At 43.9% G+C, this 18522-nt stretch overlaps 1 protein-coding gene across 4 annotated transcripts; it reads left to right on the top strand.

Annotated features, from left to right (window-relative positions):
* The first annotated feature begins 859 nt into the window (after window positions 1-859).
* Window positions 860-17244, top strand: TP53INP1 (tumor protein p53 inducible nuclear protein 1). Of its 4 annotated transcripts, XM_074352658.1 has the most exons (5): window positions 860-1086; window positions 7545-7805; window positions 8347-8707; window positions 11181-11218; window positions 12334-12472. In XM_074352658.1, the coding sequence occupies exons 2-4, from the start codon at window positions 7694-7696 to the stop codon at window positions 11200-11202; spliced, it is 495 nt and encodes a 164-aa protein (XP_074208759.1). In that variant the 5' UTR covers window positions 860-1086; window positions 7545-7693; the 3' UTR covers window positions 11203-11218; window positions 12334-12472. The 4 variants fall into 4 exon arrangements, with proteins under 4 accessions (XP_074208759.1, XP_074208758.1, XP_074208757.1 ...); XM_074352657.1 differs by lacking the exon at window positions 11181-11218 and having other exon boundaries at window positions 862-1075; window positions 12334-17244; XM_074352656.1 differs by lacking the exon at window positions 11181-11218 and having other exon boundaries at window positions 863-1086; window positions 12334-17244.
* Window positions 17245-18522: the final 1278 nt, after the last annotated feature.

Here is an 18522-nt window from a genome sequence, read left to right as displayed (position 1 = left end):
GAGAGGTCATAACCTCCCTCGGTCACACGAGAGCTTGGAAGCAGAGCCTGGGGAAGACGCAGCTCTCCTGTATCTCCTTCCTCCAGGGTTTTCTTGGGCTGCTGGAGCAGAGGGCCCCCCCAGGCTCCTGACGTCCTCGCTTCAGGTCTTGAGAGACGGCCTCTTTCTGCCTCGCCGGCCTGTAGGTGGAATGCTGAGCCCGTGGGACCGTTCAGTCAGCTCCCAGGTCAGCTCCCACAGCGAGGTGTACCCTGGCTCCTTGTTTTGAAAAGGACGTTGGGTGGACGGCATCCCTGTATCTGGAGCCCAGACTTTTCCTCCCAAGAAGGACAAGAAGTTAAGCGGGCCTGCCTTACAGCACCTCGTCTATGGTTTTACCCCTGCATTGGCCTGAACGGGCCTCTCGGGGTCTTTGGCCTCCATCACTCTCAATGCCCTTAATTTTCATCGCACAGCAAAAAACGGCTTTGCGTCTCTTTGTACCCCAAACCCTGGGCCCCGAATTAGGCCAAAGGGACACCTGGGGTCAGGGCTTTTCCTCTCGCCGCTCCTGGTCCAGTTCGTCCTCACACTCCTGAGGGTTCCCATTTCTGCTCGCCCCCAGCCTTCCTCTCGCCACTTGCCCCAGTCCCCCCACTCCCGCCCCCGCCCTCCCCGCCTTCCGTTCGCCTCTCTTCTCTCCGCTTTGTTGCCCGGGCTTGTTTCTAACTCGAGAGCGTCGCCCGGCTCGGCGCCAGGTCACGTGCGTTAGTGACAACCTCTCGCAGGGCGGCCCCGGGGCCCCCGCGCCGCCGATTGGTGGGCCGGGCCTGGCGCGGCCCCGGGGCGGGGCGGCCGGGCGGGCGGGCCCGACGGGCGGGCGCAGCGGCCGATCAGCTGTTCCGAGGCTGCACAACAACAAAAGGAGCGAGACGGGCCGGCGGCGGCCAGCGGCGCGGCCCCAGGAGTGCTGGACCGGCCCCGAGTCCCAAGCCCCGAGCCCCGAGCCCGCCGTCTGGGAGCCGTAGCTACCTCAGCCGCCCCGCGCGCCGGTCCGCGCCGGTCCCCGCCGCCTTCGCCGCCCGTGCCGCCGCAGGTCGGGCCCACGTAAGTGCGGGCGGGGCCGGCGTCCGGGGCCGCTCGCCCCCGGCCGCCCCGCGGCGCTGCCCGGCCCGCGCTCCCTGCCCTCGGGCCGGCCCGCGAGCCGCCGCCGCTGCGCGCCCCGACCTCCACTGCCTCCGCTCGCCGTCGCGGGGCAGCCGCCCACCCGCTCGGCGGACTCTCGCGGCCCCGGGGTGCGGGCGGAGGCGACCGAGCTGTAGCGGGCCGGCGGAGCCCCGGCGTGGGGCGGCGGTTGGGTGTTTGCTTTCTGCCTCCTCCCCCGAGCGTGGCCTGTTTTCTTGGCCTCGGCGGGACCTCCTCCTCTCTCCTCCTCCTCACTCCCCTCCACTGCTCCTCCTGCCCTCCGCCGTCGGACTGGGGCTGCCCCCTCGGGACGCGGCATCGGGGCCCCGGGCTCCGGAGGAGGACCGCGCCCGCGGCCCCCGGCCGCATCCTTCCAGGCCCGCGGCGCCGCCGCTGCTCCTCCGGCAGCGCGCCCCGCTCAGGGTCGCGCTCGGTAGCGCGGCGGCTCCCGGGAACCTGGCTCTGTTTCCCGGAGACCCGCGCCAACCCAAGTGTCCGCCTGTCCGTTGCCTGTTGCTTGACCCTGCTTGATCTTACCCTGTTTGAGTTTGCACCTGTGGAAAGAGCAGTGTTCTTGCCCATCATGATGAAAATCCTCATCATCTTGATCACTCAAGCTGAGTGCTAACTATGTGCCATCTACTATGTGAGGGCTTTACATGCGTTCTCCCAATTGATCCCCGCAATAACCCTATGAAGTAGGCTTTATTATCTTATGGATAGGAAACTTGAGGCCGAGAGAGGTTAAGTAACTTACTCAAGGCCACACAGCCGGTTGAAAGGAAACCTATATTTCCTCTTTAAAAGTTGGAGATGAATTTTACATGGGGATTCCTCGTTTTTATTATTTCCTAGTTACGTCTGCTCACTAGCGTCTATGTAAATTCCAATTTAGAGTAGGTTAAGGAAGTACCACCCCCTCTACCCTCATCATTCAGAAAAGAGCCTTTTCTGAATACGAAGTAAGTTTTAGGAAAGGGAGGTGCAAAGTGACCCATGGGGTCATTGAACTGAGGTGATAATGAGGTTCCCCAAGATCTTGAAATCACTTGTTTGGTGGTTGAAGTATATTTTTCATTGCAGATGTGAAAAGCACTGGGAAGCTTTTGCTTCTAAGTCACAGCCACTATAATCCTGAACTGGCAGCATAATTTTCAAAGGCTCCTGCCTGGAAACAGGACCTTAACTAATTTCCATAACCAAGGTCTCGTTTGTTTTTTCATCCTGTCTTTTGTTCTTTTCTGTGAATGCGCCATGGATTTCTCTCTTATAGTTCTCTTGGGAATGGCCCCACTTTCAAAATTCAAGGTTAACAGGCTATGAATTACCACTTACTGCCGTCACTGTCCACTGTCACAGCCTTTAGATCCGATCCTGGTGGATCTATCCCTGGGAGAAGAACCTCCTGGTAGCCAGCTGAGTAGGGTGGGTAGAGTGCCACAAGCAAAGACAACTTTCTTGGCTTGGTTTTTTGCAGTTGAAAGTCGATTTTAAATTACTTGAATCAGCGTATTTATTTTTCTAAACTAGTGAGAAAGGGTGGGATCTAAGAGAAAGATCATTTTGAGGCTGCTTTTTGATGATGATGTGTTTAGTCACCTGATATTTCGAAACTGTTAAGAAGCCACAATTGTACACATAGTTAGAAGTTAGATCATCAAAGTTGTGGGATTTTTTTTTTTTTTTTAATTTAAAATGTTGTTTTTGGAGCCGCCTACTGGCAGCCAAAACTAACTGAAAAGTGCTGTTCTCTGAAGTTCATAGAGCCAGAGTTGAGGCTGGAAGGAGCCTGAGAGACCCCGGGGTGGGGGTAGGTAGGGAGCATGGTCCTTGGAACCAGACAGACTTAAGCTCTAATGCTGACTCCAACCCTGACCAGTTCTGTCGCTTTTGAGCAAGTTACTTAATTTCTGAACCTCAATTTCCATATTAGTCAAATGAGAGAAATAACTACCTCAAGTCTGTCACATACAATAAGCACAGTAAATTGTAGCTCTAATTATTACATAAATATCTTGCAGATAAAGACACTGAGACCCAAATATGCTAGGTGACTGGCTCACAGTCACACAACTGGTTTGAAGTGAACTTATGATTAATACTTACTGGGTGCCTGCTGTATGTCAGGCACTCGTCCGAGTGATACATACCTCATCCTCACATTGACACTACCCTCCCCATTTTAGGGATGAGAAAGCTGAGGCATCCAGAAGTTACTAAGGATCCTCAATTCACCTAAGTTGCAAGGAGCAGAATCAAGATTTCAAACAGAGCTGGCTAACTCCAGAGCCATGCTGCCTCTAGGTTGGTTGCCTGTTTCAAAAACAAATCATACCAGCCCTTCCAGACGAGTAACTCCTGAGTTCTCAAACTGGAATGCTCTACCCCATAAGCATTAAACTCAGCCACCTTTGTCTGCCCACAGAGCATTTCTACTCATGTAATATGAAAAACATTGATGATAAAATGTTAAAAAAGCAGAATACAAAATTTTGTATTCACTAGCAGTTATAGAAAGAAAGCATACTTGCAGGAGAAGATCCACAATATACTAACAATGATTGCAACAAAGCACGGAATAGTAACTATTTTTCTTATTTTCCAAACTTTCTATAATGTGGTTTGATTCATTTTATAATGAAAAAGACATTTTTTTAAGGGAGGGAGGGAAGTATTTTAAGTCAAGCAGAAGAGCTGCCTGCTTGAAATGCTGGGGCCCAGACACTTTGTTTCTTTTCTCCGCTGGGGTGAGACTGCAGGGATTGCTGGTGCCCTGGAAACACAGCATCACCCCACCTAGCCTTCATTCCCTACCTCTGCTCAGTTCGACAGCTGTATTTGCATATTTGTCCTCTCAGGACATTAGCTTTCTCTGGACTTTTCACTTTAGTTTTATCATTGTACCAGGGTTGTAAATATCAAAAAGTCAGTGACATGTGGTGAGGTGTGAAGTCTAAAGTTCTGCTTTGCCTTTTAGCCCCACATAGAACCAGCCCCATGCAGAGCCTCCATTCCTGGGCGGGAGCCAAGGTCAAGAGCAGCAGAGTGACTTGATAGGGACAGTCTCTGGGTCTTTGGGAGGATATGTTATCAAGGCATTGGAGAGACTTTTAGAACAGCATTGTCCAGAGAAATATAATGTAAGCTATATGTACACTTAAATTTTTTAGTAGCCACATTTTAAAAAAAGGAAAAACAGGTGAAATTAATTTTATTAATGTATTTAATTGAGCCTAATATATCCCAAATTAAGTAAGATTAAAAATTTACTTTCTCAATCACACTGTTCATTCGCCTGATGTGCCTGGCAGCCACCCCACTGATATTTTAGTGTGTTTTAGTGTATTGGGGTCTTTCCAACAGCTCCTCGTCCTTTGTGACTAATACAGAAAGCAGGGCCAGAGGAATTTTGCCAAGTTAGACCAACCTCACTTCGGGGAACCAAAAAGAAGATTGACTTGTGATCCCTGTGGAAAGCTCCTCCCGAGACACCTTCCCTGGTGCAGCGCTGTGTCTGTTCCAGGCAGGAGCTGGCTTCCATCCTGTGGTTTTGGAGCTGCAGCCAGGGGGTGCAGTTTGCAGTTGGGAACCCGCAGCTGCCCAGCCACAGGGGCCCCAGCAGTGTTTCCTGCCGTGTTGCTGCCCCTTAACTGGCCTGGGCCCCAGTGACCGACCTCATGTCCCAGCACAGCTGGGGGACAAGGTGCTTATTCAGGGCAGGCAAGGGTTCCCCTGTGGAGTGCTTCCTCCCCATGCAGCAGCTCCAGCTTCCTCACTGGTGCAGGGCCTGAGTCCAGCCCTGTTCTAAGGAGAATTGGGATCGTTCTCCCAAACGGGTCAGCAAACACAGAATTGTACTTGAGGCCAATATCTGCCTCCATAATTTAAGAGAAATGGGGAAAAGATTTTGAAAATACCCTTTTTCCCTCCTTAGCTCATATGCTCAAAACCTTTATTTACATCAGCCCTTGTGATAGCTCATCTTGGGATATAAGCCAAGCCATCTACACAGCCCACTTCCCTTCTAAACTCTCTTACATGGAACATAGAGCTGACTTTGAGTTCCCATAGTAGAGCTCCAGCCTTCATGATTTGGCCCTGGTGGTTTTCAGAAGGGTTTCAGGAACACTGGTTATGCAAGTGAAACTTCCTGTTTACCCGCTTTTCATAATTAATGGCTGAGGATGACAGATTGTGACCACAAAAGTGTTCAGATGTCATTCCTTTGAGCCCACGTTTGTAGTACTCACGTGGGTAGTAGCACACCAGACAACTCTAGCGGTCCAATTTGCACACAAAGAATTGAACCAGGAGTCGCAGCAGCCACAGATTCTAAGTCCATTTACAGCTAAAGATGATTGTTTGGAAAGCAAGATGTCAAGAGCCAGAAGTTAGGGACTCAAGGCTGATGCTCCCTGGATGGTCTCACCCTCTTGTGGTTCCTGTGTTTGTTGACAGCCCCCAAATCTGTGCCCCCAGTGGACACTGTGCTCTTTTTTTTTTTTTTAATTTAAGTATTGTCAGTTATAATATGTCAGTGTCTGGTGTACAGCATAATGGCCCAGTCATGCATATACATAACATATATTTGTTTTCGTATTTTTTTTCATTAAAGATTGTTACAAGATAGTGAATATAGTTCCTTGTGCTGACACTGTGCTCTTGAAGTGCAAAGCCCTATATTCAGCTGCCTTCCTGATATCCCAGTGCAGGACTTGCAGATTTCCCCACTTCCACGTGACCAGAATCCGCAACCTGCCCCTCTGCAGTGTTGCTGTTCCACTAAACAATCCCCCCCGCCCCGAGGTGACCAAGCTGAAAATCTGGGGCATTTGTGACTTTTGCCTCCCCTCTGCTTCTGACTTACAAAGTCCTGCAGGATCTGGCTCCCGCTTAGCCCCCGAGCATGCGCTCACAACCATCCACCTGGATCTTGAGCCATATGGAAGGCACCACATTCCCACTCATCTGCAGGTTTCCACAGTGTTCCTTCCTCCATTCTTGATCCTCTCAACCATTCAAGGTTAAAGTCATTGATTGCAGGAGTCATCCCCTGACCTCTGCCCATGTGGATCTGAGGAACATCCAGTACTAACATGGTACTCAGCACACTGGCTTGTTGCCCTTGTCCTGGGAGGGCCCCATCCAGTACCATCTCCCCTGCACTTAGCACTATGCCTGATGGATAATAGGTGCTCAGTAAATATTTGCAGAATAATGGTTGACATTGACAGAGAACTTTGCACCAAGTGCCTTGCTCAGTAGGTTGCCTGCACGACCTCATTTTACAAGAGTAGGATCTGGGAGACCATCTAGGACGTGATGACTGTCAAAGTCTGGAGGGACACCAGTTGGCTTCAACTAGGATGAGCGTGGTGGAGAGAAGTGGGCAGATTTGAGCCCCGAATACAGCCAGAGTCAGCAGGACTTGCTGAGAGTTTGACTGACGGGTCTAGGGAAGAGGAGCAGGGAAGGCGAGAATCAAAAGGAGTCAAGGATAAGGGCTAGGTTTTTGGCTGGAGTAACTGCTGGATGCTCCTGCCTCTCCTTCCTGAGCAGAGGCTGAAGGGCGGTGTGCCTGGGTGTGTTTGGGGAGCGGGGGGAGGTATTTAAAAGATCTCTTTGCTATGGGTTAGGTTTCATATGCCCATCAGGTAGCCAGGCAGAAATGGATATATAAATGGGGAACTCTGGAATGAGATCAGGTGAGGCTGGAGTTCCCCATTTAGAACTCCCCAGAACTCCATGAAGTAGAGCAACTGAGGTCGTGTGATTTCCTTCCTGTTTCAGGGCACCTGCCACACAGCTAGCACTTGAACAGAGGCACACTGATTGTCTCCAGTTCTAGGTGCCCTCAATTTTCCAGTGTGGCTTTCTCCATGCCAGCAGTCGGAATTGCTTTGAAGGTCAAAGTATGCTGTACTTAGAGATTTTCAGTGTAATCAGGTGTGCTTACAGTCCAACCAGAACAGAGCAGAAGGAAAGGTGCCAGGGAACGGTGAGGGCCTGGTGCAGTCGCGGTCACTGGCCACCGTTGCTGGGTTCACTTGGCAGCTTCTGGGCAGTTGACTGCTAATATCTAGTATTTGCTTTACTTACAGAAGAGCAGTGTTTCAGCTTGAAGTACGTTATTCAGATTTATCCCTTACTATAAAATCACAGATGTGAAAAAGAACCAACTCCTTCCCTTCTGCTGGTTGCGTCTGAGTACTCGATTCATAGTGGTTGTAGAAAAGAGATACTGCATTTCTTGTGTTTGACGCCTGCAGGAAGGGATGTGCTTTTTTCTCAGGGTGGGGATGTGTGAGTGTATTTTAAAACCACATACACGTATAAACATCTGCTGATTTAAAATAACCTTTTTTTCTGTTTTATTTTAGGGATCATGACTCTTCTTGCTTCTCGCCTAAGTTGAATAAGCACCTTGTGCACTTTAGTCCCCTGTCAGTGCCATCGGGCTGACCGAAGACAGGTTTTTGAGATCTCAGCTATAAAGACATCCAGCCAAAGTCTCAATCTTGCCTTAACAATGTTCCAGAGACTGAATAAAATGTTTGTGGGTGAAGTCAGTACTTCTTCCAACCGAGAACCAGAATTTAGTGAGAAAGAAGATGATGAATGGATCCTTGTTGACTTCATAGGTAAGGGTATTCTTAGCCGCTAATCGTCACAGCAAAGGTGGGAGCTCTTGCATCTGGTTACCAGTAACTCAGAAGGTTTTTAAGCCTGAAAAGTAAATAAACAAGAATTTATCTTTAAAAAAATTGCAGGAAACATTCTGTGCCAGATGATTGGTGAAGTTGATTGACGTCAGACTTTCCAGTTTTGCAACTCTGGCACCCTGATCAAATCAGAGGCACTTTAAGAGGAAACTCATACTAGAGAAACAGTAACCCATTTGGCTCAGAAACAGTCTTAAAACCATTCCTGCAAAACCAACATAATCCATCCCATACAGTGATACATCCCTCAGCCCTGCCACACACATACAGATACTAGATGCTCAGAAATTCTTTTATAATCATTATGAGTGAATATAAATGGTTTTGTTTCTGACCTAAATAAAGAGAGGAACGTATCAGCTAACAGTGTCATCTCTTCTTTTTCTGTGCTCTGATGTGCTATCAATGGGATACTTAATGTCCCGTGGGATTTCAACAACACATGTGGACCACGATCTAGACACTTGCACTGGTTTCTCAGCAGTGGAAGACGAGGAAGAAGAAGACGTCAGTGAAGAGTCACCCGCCGAGCACCCTTCAGTCTTTTCCTGTTTACCTGCGTCTCTTGACTGCTTAGCTGATACAAGTGATTCCTGCTTCCTCCAGTTTGAGTCCTGCCCGATGGAGGAGAGCTGGTTTATCACCCCTCCCCCGTGTTTTACTGCAGGTGGATTAACCACTATCAAGGTGGAAACCAGTCCAATGGAAAACCTTCTCATCGAACATCCCAGCATGTCTGTCTACGCTGTGCATAATTCCTGCCCCAGCCTCAGTGAGGCCCGCTGTGGGACCGAGGAATTTCATAACCCAAGTAGTCCCAGGTATGTCCCTGTCTCCACAGGCATCGTCTATTTAGCATGCATTTTATTTATTCTAGTACAATTCAAAGCTAAGGTATTAGAAGATGCAAAGTAATATTGTTACAGATTTATGAGAGTACGTGCATGGTGTACTGGGCGGTTGATAGTATGAAAAAACGTGTTCATTTTAGATTTTCAAATAAGTTAGTTATAGCATGGGCCCTGGTTAAGTAATGGAGAGCCGCCTCATTTATAATATTCTACTACTGAATGGAAAGAAAAGACCAGCACTTCTACTAAGTACCTTAGAACAGAACTCTACGCTTTATAGGCTGGATTAGTTGGGGTATCAAATTTGACAAGAATAGTATACCTGGAAATAAATCCCTTATTTTCTTGCACGTAGTCCTAGCTAGGTCACATCGAATGATGCTGAACCTTGAAAACCGAAGAAATCTTGAGCATGAAGTAAAGTGGCAGTTTTACCAAAACACGTGTTTCTCTAAGAGTCGTTTTCCGCCTTGCAAAGGAAAGATCTCACACCCAAACAGTGTTTTGCTGTTACATGGGTGTCACAAGCAGTCTGGAAGGCTCTGCTTGAAGCAGATGAGCTGAGAACCCGGGAAGGTTCAGGGAGGTGCCTGGTCAGTGATATGCCCCAAAACAGACTTACAGCCTGTGGCCTTTACCTGGGGACTGCCTTCAAGACTGCTCCCTCCCACTGAAATAAAGCCCACGGCTGGGTCAGTTAGCTCAGAGTCCAGCTCACCATGACGCATGTTAGTGGAAAGTTCCTTATGGTATTAAAGTATTTGAGAGATGCTGACACTGACTTAATTCCCTTACACCTGTGAGGGGTGCAGGTGAACTGGAGTCTCTGCAGCATTTCACAGGATTCCTCTGGTTAGTGCTGTCATCCAAAGGCCTCTTTTGTATTTTTCTTCTACTGTTTCCTGTTTGCCAAACATAAGCGAAGCTCAGGCAGCTCATGAATTTGTTAACTTTACCAGAGTCTGCTACACTCCCGAGTCTCAGTGTTGTAGATGATCTTGAATGAGGATAAACATATGCTTGTACCAAATTGAAGAGCAATTTGCTTTTATAGTTACCTAGGCTTTATACTAGTTAAGATCTTTGATGGGAAATGTTACTTTAACTGGCACTTTATTCAGCACTATAAATTTATCAAGAGGTTAATGTTTCAGTCATTGCAACAAAGTTTAAAATACAGTCTTTTGGAGGTGGTTTCGATTTAATTGCTTTACAGTTGGTTCAGATTAATTTTTTCAGTTCTTAGAAATTCTTCCCGCCTGATTTTGATCTCATCTTTGAGAAATTCCACTCAAGAATTTAGCATGATCAATAGCCACTTTAAATTTACTGGCATACGTGTGTTTACTTTTCAGTATTTAAGTGCGTGTGTACACACACACACACACACATATATATATATATTCAGCAGCTTTGTAAAACAACTTATTATTATAACAGAAGCAGTACATATGCACTGCAGAAAATGAGAAAATGCAGAAATTAAAACCTTTTAAATGACACTGTCACTACTGAGAGATGAACGCTATTAAGACCCTCGGGCATGTCCTTCAAGATTGTTTTTTCAGGATGTGCCCCCATACACGCACCGCATCACGTTCTACCTAAATGAGGCCAAGCTGTATATACTGTTTTATAATCTGCCTCCTTAGGCAATGATCTCTACCTTTTTTTTTTTCAGTGAAATTTCACTTCATCAGCTACACAAGCTATACTCAGATTTGCCCACTAAAGCCTAGAATATTTTGTTTAGTTTTTCCAAACCAGCATCCAGTTCTGGACCTTGCACTGCATCTGGTTATGTGTTTGCAGTTTTGATGCAGTGAAAATGTTCATTTTTTAATATTTTGTTTTTGTATCTGGTTGTATGTTTTGATGTAACACATAGGATAGTTAAACATACAGGGCAAAGGATCAAAAAAACACAATTTTATATAAATTCTTTCTGAACATAAGAAAGTACTATAAATTATTATAGTTTTATAGTAACTAAAAAAATTTTAACGTCTTTATTTTTGAATTTGAAATTCTTCTAAGAAAGGCCCACTAAATCAAGATAGCAATCAGGTGTTGCCAAAATTAGGAGAGTGGCTATGTAGTAAATGTCTGTATTTTCTGAGTAGGAAATGAATCATATATTTTTCAAAAGCTAGTTTCCATCCTGTCTATCCTTGGAGCTATTCCCATAAAGCACATTAAAGTGAGATGCTTCATAATTACAGCTGGGCTTCGCAGTATGTACTTTTTTGCATTTAGCCTTTATAAATACTGTTTGTGAAGGTTTACATGCTATCATAATTTTAATTTAAGTAATACATGTGCTGTTAATGACACTTGCTAAACCAATTATAAAAAAGAAAAGTTGATCACATCCTAACAGTAAAATTAAATAGCACTTTAAACCTTACTAGTGATTTAATAGTTCGCCATTTAACATTTGTAGGGCCAGGAAAAGCTGCTTATAAGACTCCCTGGCACAGAGTAAGTATATCCTCTTTGAGACCGTGTGGTATGTGTTATCAGTCTGAGCAGGGAGGCTAAGGACTCAAGGCACTGACCTTTTCAAAACTACTGTCTTTAACTGCTCTCTCTTAATTAAGTTTCTTAATGTGACCTGCTTTAATTCTACTATTTAATAAAAACAATATATTAAAAAATAATAGTGTTTTCCTCCAGTAAGTATAGGCAGAGTATATAACTGCCTTCCTCTATAAAATAACCCTTAAAAATCTTGAAGTTCTTCATGTTATGTGTTAATATAGTTTAGATCTATGTGATTAGCTTTTAACATAGAAAACATATAATAACTATATGATTTGTAGCCATGTTTTAAGATTATGTATTCTCCAGGGGTCTTTATAACATTGCTCTGCAAATGCCATTCCAAAATGCGCCCTGTTGTGATGTAAATTAAATCTTAGTGTTGTCTTGTGTAATAAGCAAGTAACTTTTTACCGAGAAAAATTGTAAATGAGTAGAATTTCTGTATGCATATTTTTATTAAAGATAGATTTAAAACTGGTTTCCTAGAACATTTTATTTATAGGCAGAAAAAGTCTGTGAAGGTGCTGTTGGCACAATGCATGAGTGTGAACCCCGCCTCTTAACCGTGGTCTTCAGAGCAGGACCTGTGTTAGAATCTTGGCTGAATCAGTTAATAATTGTGACCTTAATATTTCTGAGCCTGAGTTTTCTGATCAGTAAAACTTGGGAATTAAAATAGTTCCCTTTTAAGTCATGGTGAGAATGAAAATACATAAAATTTGCAAAGTAGCGGGCAAATGCAGATACTCAAAAAATGTTAGTTCCCCTCCCAGGAAAGCGTATATAAATGTGTTTGCTGCGTAACTGAAATTCATTCCAAGTGTAAAGCGTTTTTTAAAAATACAGTCCACTTAATTAACCACCTGTGGGTCATAAGGCATATTTCGATTGTAAGTTGGCTTCTCCTTTCTGCCATTGTCAGTCAGGGTGGTCATAAAGCATAAACGTCAACCATAAACAAATTAGTGTGGTCAAAGTAAATTGCTGAGTAACTCTTTTCAGTTTCATTAATGACGTGCTCTGTCACTTAATGCTCCTCATCTCTGTTTCAGAGTGGAAGCGGAGAATGAAGTGGGGCAGCACATTCATTGCTATGTTGCAGCTCTCGCCGCTCATACAGCCTTTCTGGAACAACCCAAGAGCTTTCGCCCTTCCCAGTGGATAAAAGAACACAGTGAGAGACAGTCTCTGAACAGAAATAGTCTTCGTCGCCAAAATCTTACCAGGGATTGCCACTCTCGGCCAGTCAAGCACAGCGGCTGGGCTGTCCATCAGCCCTGCCCACGTCAGTACAATTACTGAGAATTTCACGTTCGGTTGGTTGGTTTCTCTTGGTTTGTGCATATGTGTGTGGATGTGTGTGTGTGGACGATGAAGATGCTGTCTCTTTACAGCCAACTGTTGACCAATCACATAGTTTTATCAGCGTGTTTAGACACTATCTTGAAAACCAGATTTACATGCTGTGTATCACGTAATGCCTTGCTCTTAACATTTACTTTTTTTGTAAAATTTTCAGACTCTTTTTGGAAACATATCAATACAGTTACAGTGTTTGGTGTTTGGGGATGTCTTTAAATCTATTAGGGTGTACATGAGTTAGCAGTTTAAAGACTTCTTCCCAAGTACGAGAATAGGCATCTTTCAATTTCATTTGATTTGGTATTAATCTTCCGAGTAAGCAGAAATGTATTCTCAGGGTCAGCCATACACTTTATTGACCAGTACTTGATACTCTTTTCTGTATATAACGGATACATTTTTACACACTAACATGAGCATTAACAAGTGATGGTTGCCATGGATATAATGGAATTATGGCTGAACTTTCTTTCGGAAGAAAACTTGATATATTTCTGTGTGTATGGGTTTTTTATTTCCCAGATTAGCCATGCAGTTCATTTTGGAATTCAGGTACATTAAGTGTTAGTGAACAGTGCATTCAGTAATTCCGATGTGACTGTGCGACGTGGTACAGACATTACAGGTATCGTAGGACAGAAGCACTCGTCTCACGTGCGGAGGGATTAAATTAAACCTGTGAAATTGTATTTGGAAAAATGTATGTCTATAACCCAGTGGTCCACTGCTTAAGTGGCCTGGATTCTTTCCTGCCAGCTCTGCCCACTCGCCACCTCGCGTCAGCTGTAAATTTAGAAGTCCTGGTCCTGGCACCTGAGTGACTTCACATTTATATCATCTGCCCAAGGGAAAAGAGCTGGGCTGCATCTGATACAGGGACAGATCCTCTGCCGTGGAGCCTGTCCTGCCAAGTGGCCAGCGCGGGTGAGGGGGGTCCCTGATGACATCTTTTCATAGCATCTAAGTGAAGAGGGACAGGTTGGCTTCCTTGAGTTTTCATTTCCTTGTTTTAACTCGGGCTTCAGGCAAAATCTTTAACCACTTTGGCCTCTGTTCCCTCCACCAGCGGGGCGGGTTGGGGGAGCAGCACGGACCTCCCTCACGGGCACTGGGAGGCCTGCGTGCTGATCTGAAGTGGGGCTGCCCCGAACTGAGCCCTGCATGAAGTTCCCAGGGCCTCTCTACTGAATCGAGTGATGGGGTGGGGCCGGGGGTGACCGGCCCGCCGCAGCCGTTCTTCAGTCCGTTGGTGCTAATGAGGCCAGGGTGCAGGGTTCGAGTCACACAGAGGCCAGTTAACTCGACACAGAGAAAATCGATTCCCTTACCTCTAGCCAGTCACTTTATCTTTCAGCAGTTGTGATGGGTTTTGCTGAGCCATCCTCTCTCTCACTGAGTTCCTCTGAAATTAAGTTAAACACATTTACAGTCCAAAGTACATTCTACTGACAGAGCGGTAGTGTCACCTTCATAATCAAATAGCTTATTTTTCCATCTCCTCTGCAACCCCAGTTACATAAGTACACGTCTATACAATGTTGTCAAGGGAAAAAGCAGCGTACAGTTATGTAAAGTATTATATTCTTCAGTAACCCTGTAGCAGTTGGATGCAGGGAACCATGGGAGACTTTTTGCTTTTTTAAGTGAAGAGCTGTGCTCTTTTCTGTCTAGACTGGGATGTGTGGGGTTGGAAGAGGTCAAATAGCTTAGTTAGATGGTGGTCGTCAGGTTGTTCCTCCACTGGCCGTGAGGAAGGCCAGGAATGTCTCTTCAGAACAAGAGTCTGGGTCCCCCTTCTTTCCTTATTATTCCCCTTCCATTTCGACTACCCCTTTATTTATTTGTTTTCTAATTAGGGGCCAAGTCTGTAAAGTCTTGTCAAACGGAGCTAGGTGTTCTTTTGTTACTATTTGTGTTTACCGCAGTTGGGAGGTAAGGTAGAGTTTTCATGAAAGTGTGTTTGTTTTGCACCACGACTGTTACAGGGCCGTGTGTTGCTAACTTGAGCATAGACCAGCTAAATGTTTTCTGGGTGTAAGCCTCTGAATACATGGGGGTCTCCTTTTTCATATATTAAATGCAAGTTGTTAGTACCTCACGAGCTGCAGAAGTTCAGCCATGAGAATTTGTTTGGCAGCATGAACAGATTTGTATATAAAACTGCAATGGTCTTTTTTTACTATTATTTTTTTCAGATTTCCTGATACCTTAAATACATTTACATCTCTATCAGTTATTGACTTTTTGTTTGCCTTACTTGGGCCAAGTTTTTAATGCGTTATACCTGGAAAACAAACGATTTCAGCCTTGGGGATGTTTTTTCAGGGGAAGGGTTACCACACACCGTCTGTGATATACTGTGGTTTCTGTATCAGTATCTAAGGTTTCTGTCTAAAATTGGCACATGTAAGGATTGAAGAAAGCAGTTACATAACGGCAGTTGAAGTTCTTAGTCATTAAACGTTTGTTAGGGATCTTCTACGTGCAAGACACGAGACCAGGAATAACAGAGTGATGCTGACCTGATAAGTGTTCTTTGAAACATGGCTGAAGTGCAACTTATTATAAGTTAATTATTATTTTTGCTGTTGTAAATAGTAGTGGTTTACAATGTGCTTCAAAGCATATCCCTTAAAAATTCAAGCAGTGAGAAATAAGACCCATCTGAACTTAGTGCTCTGACTGTTTCTAAACTGATAATATAGAATGTTACTTGGAAAAAGTCTGGAATACGTGGTGCACGCAACAGTGCTTCATGAATGAGTTTCTTCGTTTTTATAATGCACCAGGTTTCTCAAAGTTTGTGTTTTTCATTAATAAAACATTTTATAATGTATATCCTATGTTTATTACTTTTTCTTCCTCAACTAATTTGTTTGTGAAGTGTACCGTAAAGTTGAAGATTAACCATCCATTATTTATCTTCTCTGGCAATTTATATGGTTGAGTGCATGGGGAGTTTTTTGCAGAAGGTGCAAAGTGATTGGATTTTTTTACTTACTGTTCCAGGGAGCTTTTTTTGTATTCATTTCCTGCGCATTTTTCCAGTTCCCAGGCAAACTTCCTGTTTACATACCTTCTGTGTTGTATCAGTACTTTGATTCTAGTTGAGATGACAGTTTACTTAAAACTTGAGAGGGCCATTCAGCATTGCCTAATGTTTTTACTTCTCAAATCTGTGTAGTACACTGGTTTATAATCTTTATGTCTTCGTTGAATCTGAATGTCTTTGCTATTTCTCTTCCTCAAGAAAATATATTGTCTTTATATACTCTTAAGAAAAAAGAGCAAAGAAGGGTATCTTTCTTATTCTCGTTTTCTTTGAGTTGGAAACAAACAAAATAATGAAGGAATCCAACTAGAAGATAGACACATAAGTTTAAATAGATTAGTGGAGAGAGTTGTAAGAGGTTCCAAGTATTAGCTTTCGTTCCTAGAATCAGTTCAGAGACTGCTCCTTGTCCTGGAGAGACTAGCATATGTTTGTAATGTTACCTTAAAATCATCTTTTTATTTTACAAGTCTCATGCCCACTGGTTAAAGTCTTTAAGAAGTTGGGCTACTATCATGGATGGTTTCACTGCCATCAGCTATCTTGATGTATTATAAATGGCATCCTTAGCTACTTTTTTTAATGCTTAAAGTTTTATATAAAATGCTTTATTTAGAAAACTTACATTTAATACAATGGTGTCAGCCTTGCCTTGCCATGTACCAGTTTCACTTGAAATTTGACACCAGTTACAGTGGTTTGGGACAGAGAATGCAGTCCTGGAAAGCATACAGATAAGAGTATCTTTTTCTATTTGCAACAGTATCCGTTATGTGGGAGGAGAAGTTACTGTTAGAAGGAAGGCAGCTTAAGTGGATAATGTTTTGTGTATCACTGAGGATTTTCCTTAAAACATTTTTTTAATAGTGTAATTGTTAAATGTCCAATTTTGCTCTGTATTTGCCTGAAGTTTTAGTATTTGTTTTCTAGGTGGACTTCCAAAAACCGAACCAGTACTTGGTGAGGTTAGATGTGTGTGTTTCCAGGCTTGGTGTGTGTGAGTGGTTTTGCTTGCTTTTTGGTTGTATTTCCCTCCAGAGGTTTGGAACTTTAATCAATAATTGTGTGTGTTATATATATATTTTTAAAGCGGCTTTGTTTTTTTCCTCAAGTAAAATTGTGAACACATTTGCTTTTCAAGGGCAGGGCGTCAGTTCTAGAGACTGAAGCTATTGCAGGTTGTACCATGTGCCTTCTTGTTGTGTTTCTGGACACAATTTTTTTTTTTGACAACTTGAAAACTCAAAAGGGATGTCTAATTAGGTTCTATACTGTACATCAATCTATGCATAAATGGCAGCTCGTCTTCTTGAGCCACTGTCTAAATTTTTTTTCTGTTTTTATAGAAAATTTTTATACTGATTGGTTCACAGATGGTCAGTTTTATACACAGACTAAACAATACAGCACTTTGCCAAAAATAAGTGTAGCATCACTTAAATATTGTATATTAACACCATTTCTTTGTAATTGGGTTCAGTGGTGTATTTTGCACGACCTGGAGTCACGGTTTTTAATCTGTCAGTAAATAAAATGTTCTTTAACTTCACATTTGTCAAATTCTCTTATTTTATCTTTACAGTCATTAGTCTTAAAACTAGGTACAGCTAACTTAAATACTTGCTTTTTAGTTTTACTTGTCCAAAAGATACGTTTAAGATGCACTTTAAAATAAATACTGTACAAAAAACTTGTATAGAATTAGTATATTTAAATTTTCACCTAAAATCAATAATCATTTGCATGAACATGAGTTGGAGGGTGACTCCCAGCCGGGACATTTTCCCTCCAGCCAATCCTTGTTAAAAAACAAATACAGAATTTAATACACTGATTCTTAGCCTTTTTAAAACAAGCTTGGTGAATTCTTAATGGCTCCTCTCCCAGATAAATGCAGACACAATCTTACATAAACATTTTAGGACACCTCGGCTTCCCTGCGGTCCCCTGATGCCCTGTTGAGGCGCTGCAGTTTAAACAGGCCGGTAAACCTTCAGAGCACTTGAACAGGAGCATAGAGAATAACTCCTGTGTTAATGGATCCTTGAGGAAGAGCAGCCTTCTGTAGAAGAACTGTAGCTTATTTCAAGACACATTTATATCATCTCTGAGACTTCGGGCTGAGATGAAAAGATTGGGGAAAGGGGTGAAGAGGGGTCACCCCAAAGAGGAAAATAAGGTCATGCAGGTTGACTTGGGACGGAGCAGCTTGAGATGAAAGAGTGAATGGCTGCTGCTGAGCAGAATGTTCAGCAGGCCCGCTTCCAAGGGGCTAGGCTGTCACGGGACCAGCAGCGGCATCACGAGTGCGCCCCCTGCCACTTGTCCCTACCCACCCCCCCGACGCAGTAAGATGATTTAATTTACTGTGATATTAGTGTTTATGTCCTGATCATGATCGTTGTACTGTGGTTATATGTTCTTAATGTTAGGGGAAATTAGATGAAAGGTATTACTTTTGCAACTTTTCTGTAAATCTAAAATTACTTCAAAAAAAGAAAGGCTCCAGTGAGTGAAGAGGCAAGCCACAAAGTGGGTGACGATGTTCGTGACACACAATCAACAAAGGACTGGTATCCAGAATACATAAAGAAATCTGACAAAAGAGTTCAAAAATGTAATTGAAAAATGGTTGAAAGCCTTGAACAGGAACTCCACAATAGAGGCAATGCAAGTGGCCAAGTAATATTTGAGACAACGCTCAACCTCATTAATCATGATGGGAATGCAAATTAAAGCCATAATGAAATACAATTATACGTTCACTTGATTGGCAAAAATTTGGCGCTGACAGTACGGAGTGCAGATGGTCTGCTGTTGATACGCA

The sequence above is a fragment of the Camelus bactrianus genome, chromosome 25, assembly GCF_048773025.1.
Source record: "Camelus bactrianus isolate YW-2024 breed Bactrian camel chromosome 25, ASM4877302v1, whole genome shotgun sequence".
Lineage (NCBI taxonomy): Eukaryota > Metazoa > Chordata > Mammalia > Artiodactyla > Camelidae > Camelus > Camelus bactrianus.
The sequence above is the reverse complement of the archived record's forward strand: the minus strand, read 5'-3'. Positions and strand labels throughout refer to the sequence as shown.

What these genes read in the sequence shown, in the direction of transcription:
- TP53INP1 (XM_074352657.1), top strand. Translation starts at nt 7,694, where the DNA reads ATGTTCCAGAGACTGAATAAAATGTTTGTGGGTGAAGTCAGTACTTCT. An exon ending in GATCCTTGTTGACTTCATAG is followed by an intron (nt 7,806 to 8,346) that starts GTAAGGGTATTC and finishes ACCACGATCTAG; the next exon opens with ACACTTGCACTGGTTTCTCA. An exon ending in CATAACCCAAGTAGTCCCAG is followed by an intron (nt 8,708 to 12,333) that starts GTATGTCCCTGT and finishes TCTCTGTTTCAG; the next exon opens with AGTGGAAGCGGAGAATGAAG.